The sequence below is a fragment of the Poecilia reticulata genome, linkage group LG3, assembly GCF_000633615.1.
Source record: "Poecilia reticulata strain Guanapo linkage group LG3, Guppy_female_1.0+MT, whole genome shotgun sequence".
In the NCBI taxonomy this organism is placed as follows: Eukaryota; Metazoa; Chordata; class Actinopteri; order Cyprinodontiformes; family Poeciliidae; genus Poecilia; species Poecilia reticulata.
Window position 1 is genome coordinate 10,384,950 of NC_024333.1, and position 7,131 is coordinate 10,392,080.

The following is a 7,131-nucleotide window of genomic DNA, read 5'->3' on the forward strand; positions in this document are numbered from 1 at the left end:
CAAGCCTTATAAGTTAGAAAAATTATAACGTGTGCCCTTTAAGGCCTAAGCTCTAGTTCTTATGTGTTTTCATTGACCTCAGAACCCAAACATAACCAAGATATGACCATGAGAACTAATAATGTAACTTCTATTAGCACTTGTGTCTTTAAGTACACAGCTGGATGAATAACCCAGAGAATATGTAAAACATATTTGTATTATAAAGCAAATAGTCAAAACTTGCTAATCCATTGATAAACCAACATTAATAGAAGACAGACAACCACTAGCGCAGACTGTTTTGTTCCACACAACACATTTTTCCCATGAATGTGACAGACAAACAGTTTGAGCGCCATCTGAACACCGCCTGCTGCCTTGTGGGGGATTAATCCAAGTTAGCACCATATTGACTGCCTTGAATCTTGATACTCTCCACAATCAGGTGGGGAAACTCTGCTGCCACTGCCACTGAGTTTCACTCTAATATTGAGACTTATATGGCTATGGATGCATAAAAGTGTATAAAAATCAATGCAATGCCTCGATTAAAGCAGTCTGGTAGAGTTCCAATAAGTGGAACTAAATATTTACAAACTACTTACAATGAACTCATGCTGCTACTACAAAAGATAATTTTTTCCCACTTCAAAATGTTTTGAAATAAAGGGAATTTGACTAGCACCATAAATTGAAGTTGCAAACCTTACATTTAGTGTTACATAGACCAACTCAAACTGTTTGCTGTTTGGGAAACCATTTCTTATCTATGGTAAATCCCAAATCGATACCTTGACTATTGCAAAGTATGTTAAAGAAAATAACAAAATACAATTACCTTCACTACTGGCTTGGTAAAAAATATTCCTCCAAGACAAAATAGAATAACCCTAACATGTCTATTTTCTAAATAGAACTTCGTGTTCTTAATTTGCGAAAGCTTTGTTTAACTTAGAAGATGGGTGGATATTTGGTGATTCTCATTCTAATAGTCCAATAAATGACAAAATAAAAAGACATAAAACTCCTTGTTAAATGATTTGTGGGAAATCATATGAACATTTGTGGACTAACTTTAATTTTATTTCTGCTTGCACAATATAGCGCAAATGTTGTGGTCACAGTGTCACTGTACACAAAAATGTACATATCGTGATGAACTGCTTGAACGCCAATAAATGTTTGCTAATTATACGATTCAGGCTCTGTATCCCTGTCATAGATTTGGTGAAACTAGTAAATACAGAATAAAAAAGTTTCACAAGGTAAAGCTGGCCAAGTAATTCAGAAATTACAACCAAGCTGTTTTGTTGCCAAAAGAAGCAGTATTTTTTTAAATAGACCTCATTGTAGGGATTTTTTTTCCTAGCAGCTGAATAAACTACTCATTGTTTTTTTTTCTATATGAACCAAAAGCCTTAATGCTCTCTTATTTTTTGATTATTGCAAATCACATAATTTGTATCTCATTCAACTGTCAAATTGTCTCATATTGCAACGGTAATTGCTCTACTGTTAACAAAAATGTAACTGATTGTGCTAGCTGGAATGGGAGAAAGACTGTACACCTGGTCTGGACTATAAGGCTGTATCAGCTTTGACTGCCATTATGTGTTCAACCTTTCCCACTGTCACCACATGCTTTCTCATGATGAGGGATTGCTGCAAATTTACAACTGAACTGATTATATGACTGGATTTTTCTTTTGAATGAACTGGATTCATTTGAGATGAATTTTGAATTGAATCTGCCTTTCTTCCAGTTGATTTTTTTTTTCTTATATAAAATTGTTATCAGCATAAATAGCACAGAAATGAGACGTTTGTGCATTCAAGATTCAGAAAACTGGGGCAGTGGAAAGCAGCTGCTTCGTGATAACTGCACTATGTGGCTTGACTAACTGAACAATCTACTCCACAAATCAATATTATAGGACTTTCTAAAATCAACAAGTGTTGTGGACGAACATTTATTTGAGTTGCTGATAAGAGAGAAGATCGCTGTGCTGTAGAGATCTTAAAAGTATTGCAGGAAAAATGTATAAAGTCAAGCAATTTATTTGCAAGTGAGCGTGAGTTGCCTTCACCACCACAGCCTCATCCATCCAGATCTAAAGCAAAGTCTCAACGGAGCAAACACTGATGAAGACATGGCTGCCTCGCTGCCACTGTGTGACGGCTTTACATCTGAAAGGGGGGCTTGCTCATAATAAGTCTACAGTCGCTTTTGGCCCACAATGCTCAGTTTTGCCCCAGATTATGATGTGCTACAGCAGCAGAGAGGGAAACTGGTGCACAGGATTGGACACTGATCGTCTAAAATCTACACGAGGAAGGCTGGAGGGACTGCAGAGAACATAAATAATATGTATCTGGCGTACAGAACGCGCTGTTACAATGCATTGCAATGAGTCTCTCACCGCTGCCAGTCCCGCTTTTTTTTTTTTCTCTCTCTCTCTCTTTTCTTATTTTTTATGTGATCGGTCCACGGCAGCAAATATTTACTGCTGTTAGGCTATTTGTGGCGATCTGGTAGTAGATGAGTTTGTATACCCAGCAACATGCATTTGGGTTCGTTACCGATGGCGTGTCGGTGCCGCTGCATGTGGGAAGGGTGGGTTTGGCGCACGGGGGAGACGCCTGAGAAAATTTCTTTTCTCGCTCACACACAATCACATACCGTAGACAAAACACACGCACGCGCGCTCGTACACACACACACATTTGCTCATCTTTTTTTTTTTTTTTTTTTTTTTTTTTTAAAGACAACTGATCCGTAAAACTTCGCATATTCACTCCACGCCGGGGCCTTCGAGCAGCGGAGAGCGGCGCCTGAACATGCTTCAGGTGTGCGCTACCCGCAGTGATGGTGAGCCAATGCAGCGGCAACACACGCCCCTCCGCTCCGTTCGCGCTGCCAGCCTCAGAGAGAAGCACACACACGCATACACGCACACGCACGCACACACAGCTAGAGAGAGAGAGAGAGAGAGAGAGAGAGAGAGAGAGAGAGAGAGACTCCCCACTGATCGTCGACGGCCAACACACACAAACACACAAGAGTCTGAACCGCTAAATAAATGAGCAGTCAACCCATCCTGCGCAATGAAAATGCTTATCCATGTTACTTTATGGTGGGATGTGAACAGCAGCCGTGTGACACATTTTAATTTTTGGGCAGGAGGTGGGGGTGGAATGCGTGGCCGCGTATACGTGCGTGCAGCTGGGTAAAAAAATAAATAAATAAATTAAAAAAAATATATATATATATACAGGTGGGCGCCCTTCGTGGCATGAAGGGACGCATGTGATGTGAATGAATAAAATCATGACATAAAGAAGGTTTCAATTTTTTTTGTTGCTCTTTTATGGATGGAGGACGTGGCTACAGACTTCTTGTGGTGGTCTACTTACGCACTGCCTCCTTTTTGGGGTCCAGGGCATTGGCAGTCTGCTGGATCTGGCCTATTTTGTTCTGAAGGACCCAGACACGCTGGTTGGTGCTCATGATGTCGTTCTCTAGCTCCTGAAATAAGGAGCACGCATGCCGTGCCAGGTCGGACAGCTGTCGCAAGGTCCGCGAGAGAACCACATGACTGATGGCACACAGGTCCTCGAAAAGCAGACCTTCATCGTTGGGGATCTGGTGTCTGCACAGAAGCTGCGGCTCCACAATCCTTTTGGCGAATGGCATTTTGTTCGCCAAAAATAACAGAGACTGCAAGCCAAGTGTAAATCCCCACTGCCTAGAAGAAAAAGGTAAAAACGGGGTAGAGACAACATCCAAATGTATAAAATCCACGAGAAGCCCGACGAGGTTCAGGCCGACGGCGCGTTATCCCCCGGGCGTCAATCCAAAGTTCCCAGGATCTCCTTGAGATCCTCCATCCTGCTGCTCGTTTCTGGGGATCACTCACACTCCCGCTCACACACATGCATACACACGCACACACATGCAGGACACAGCGCAGCCCAGGTCAGTGGTGTGAGGATGCGTGTTGAGTCTGCGATCATGGGTTGCCTCCGTGCCGCGTCAATTCAGCCAGAGCGCAAAGGAGGAGACGCTGAGGCATTTCAAAATAAGACTCACGGTCGGGTGGAGATAAGGAGGAACGTGGCTGCAAAAATTTTTAGGTTTTTTAATTGTAGGATATAAAATATCCGCATGAGTAGCATTTCTAACGTATTTATATCATGCCAAACAATTATTTTATTTCGGTTATTCTGTAAACGTGTAGCCTTTAATTTTTAGGCTCTTTTCTTCCTTTCCGACGACATTGTGGTTATTTTTCAGGTTATTGACGCAGCTTGTATCCGTGGCCTGAAGAGCGTTCAGACAGTGAAGATGAGAGTTGACTGAGGTAAAACACGGAGGTGTGGATATCTGCGGGCAGGGAACGGTCACAAGGTTTCATCCCTACAAGCACACTGTGATACAGTTACCTCTGATCAGGACCTGCTGATTTTAAACTGGACTGTTTAATTATTAAAAAAAATAAAAAAATTAAAAAACAGAAAGAAAAATCACCAGTTAGATTAATAAATTGATTGTCAAAACTGACTTTTAGTATTTTTAAAAAGATTTTTCTTGACGTTAGGAAGTTAGACTGCATATGAATCAATTGCATCAGAACAATACACTCACCGGCCACTTTATTAGGCGTAGCTGTCAATTCTATTGACACGAACACAAATTACAAGCTAGTTTATCACTAGACGCAAAATAGACATGGTAAAGATGACATGCAGCATCGCAATTAGATGACTTTGAACATGGCTTGGTTGATCTACTGGGATTTTCATACTCAACCTCTCTCTCTCTCTCTCTCTCTCTCTCTCTCTCTCTCTCTCTCTCTCTTTCTCTCTCTTTTTTGTTTCTCTCTCTCTCAAGTACAGAGTGGTCTGAGAAAGAAAACGCAAGGAGCAAAACTTTTACGATATTTTGCTGATGCTAGAGTTCAGGTGATAATCATTCGAGAGGAGAGAGAAAGGCAACAGTAGCCCAAATGTCTGCTTGTTAAAATCAAAGTAATGCCATCTCTGAAGGTGCAACACAAACTTCAATCAGCTGGGCTAGCAGATGACTACACCAGGCAACGCTATGAACAAAAAAACTGAAACTATTCCTGCAGGCTGTCTGAAACTAGATGACAACAGAGGTGGGGGGAGGGGGAATTGTTGGGTGGTGTTGAGCTACAACCTATTATCACCCAATTGATTGTGATATGATGAACCAGGGACACTCCTAGAAGATCCATGGCCCTCAATTACTGTAGTTTGAGGCCGCTGATGGAGCGGTCTCACATAGAACATAGCCAGCTCTTGTTGGAAATTCCTGCTCTGTTCCTTGGCTGCTGAATCTTGAATGGTTTCTGTCTTGTGTTTTCAAAACGCCTGTAGGAACATCTAGTTTTTGTACCGTTACTGTTTTCTCACTTCTGCTCCAGTTATAGGTATAAATAAGCATGTGGAGGCCATTGTCTAACAACATCATTTTGATTCTTCTCTGCAAACTGTGACTTTACTGAACAATGCAAATACAGTGACATACAACGGTTAACACAAAATAAAACATTGTCATAAAGTAACACAATGGAAAACATGTCAGTTTCTCTTATCAGCTGCCCTTGTTTGCTTATTTTAAATTGCAAACTTGCCAGAAAAGTTCACATACAGCTTGCTGTCATTGCCGAGTTTATTTTATTTTTTTCTGCTGAATGGGGTTTTCCAGGATACTAAGCCTGGTCATTGTCTGATTCATTTGCACTGATTAGCCTATAGCCTCTGGGCTTAGGCTGTATATAGACATGTCTGCAGTGAACTTGCAGTTACAGCAAATTTGAGACACTGCAGACCGACAGGAACTTGTCATCTACCTAACTGTGTTCTGCCTGAAAAGCAAATGTCCAGCTACAAATCATTCATATGTAGCTAAAAAAATGAAAAACGTACCTGGAGGAGTCCTTAGAACCCCTACTTTAGTTCAGCAATCCATCACAACTGCTTCTCATGGAGATTTGTATTTTGTTTGTATGTTTGTAGCTCTTACAGTGTGTTCATGTATAAAGGCAGTTGAATAAAGAAACGTGAACCATCAGTTAAAGAGACGATCTTTTCAACCGGTATGGTACAGTTAGTGCTTTATAGTCATGTTTAATTAATGGTGTTGTAGGGTGTAGTTGCTACACATATAATAAATGTAATTATATGTGCATAAGGAGTGGGGATATTGATAAGTTTATACTTCCAGCCACTCTTTTGAAAATGTAAAACAAAAGTTTTGCCATCATGGTTTATGCTGTAAGTATTTTTTTTAACATATTAAAACATTTTCTTTTGTAATGTAATTTTATTTCCTCTATGCGTCGAGTGACAACAGGTGTTTTAACTATCTGTGCTACCCATTCATCCTTGTGGAAATGCTCAAGCGCACATCGATGCTACGTCACATACTGCTTATTCAGCAGATTTCTTATCGATACATCCCACCTGCGCACTAGCACGGACAGATATCTATAAGTGCTACGGTAGGAAAATCTGACGAGAAGCTGCTTTGCGCATGCGTGATTCATTTCCAATGTGGACAGAATGGGGTTCAGTTCAGTTCAATTCAAATGTATTTAATAAAGGACAGCACATTAAACAACATGTGGGGAAAAATCAAAGAAACTGTTGTTTTGTGCATAAGTTTTCTAACTATGTACAAAATTCATATCTTGGTTGTATCTTTGAAATAAAAAATTAAACAATTCTGTCATACACACAGACACCTGCCTTGAATTTCTGCGACTATAAACAAGAAAAAAAACATAAAAATGTATATCAGAATGTATATCAAAGAAAGCTAATCCTCCATAACAATCTAGATCAGTCGTATTTGTTTTGGTTTTAGCCAATGTTTCGTCTGGTAATCAAAAACTCTAAGATCAGTCTCCATTTTTATTCCTGAAGGTGGGGTCTCTTTGGGCAGGTGAGGTTTTCTGAATCAGGTTACTGTGGTACTGACCACCTGTCTGACGTTGGGGAAGTGGGAGGGGCTCACGGCAGCGTGGGAATTCTGGCTCTTTTTAGAGAACCGGCTCTTTTGGCTCGGATCACTAAAAAGAGTCGGCTCATTCGGCTCCAAAGCGGCTCTTTAGATATTTGTAT

At 40.6% G+C, this 7,131-nt stretch overlaps 1 protein-coding gene across 4 annotated transcripts in view; it reads right to left on the reverse strand.

The window, feature by feature from the left end:
- nhsb (Nance-Horan syndrome b (congenital cataracts and dental anomalies)) overlaps positions 1-4,005 on the reverse strand; it is a 47,215-nt gene extending 43,210 nt beyond the window's left edge. For 3 of the 4 annotated variants that reach the window (XM_008404496.2, XM_008404494.2, XM_008404493.2), the window contains exon 1: positions 3,397-4,004. In XM_008404496.2, the coding sequence (XP_008402718.1) occupies positions 3,397-3,676 (280 nt within the window). In that variant the 5' untranslated portion in view covers positions 3,677-4,004. Of the gene's footprint in view, positions 1-3,396 lie in introns of all 4 variants that reach the window. The other variant, XM_008404498.2, reaches the window with a different exon arrangement.
- Positions 4,006-7,131: the final 3,126 nt, after the last annotated feature.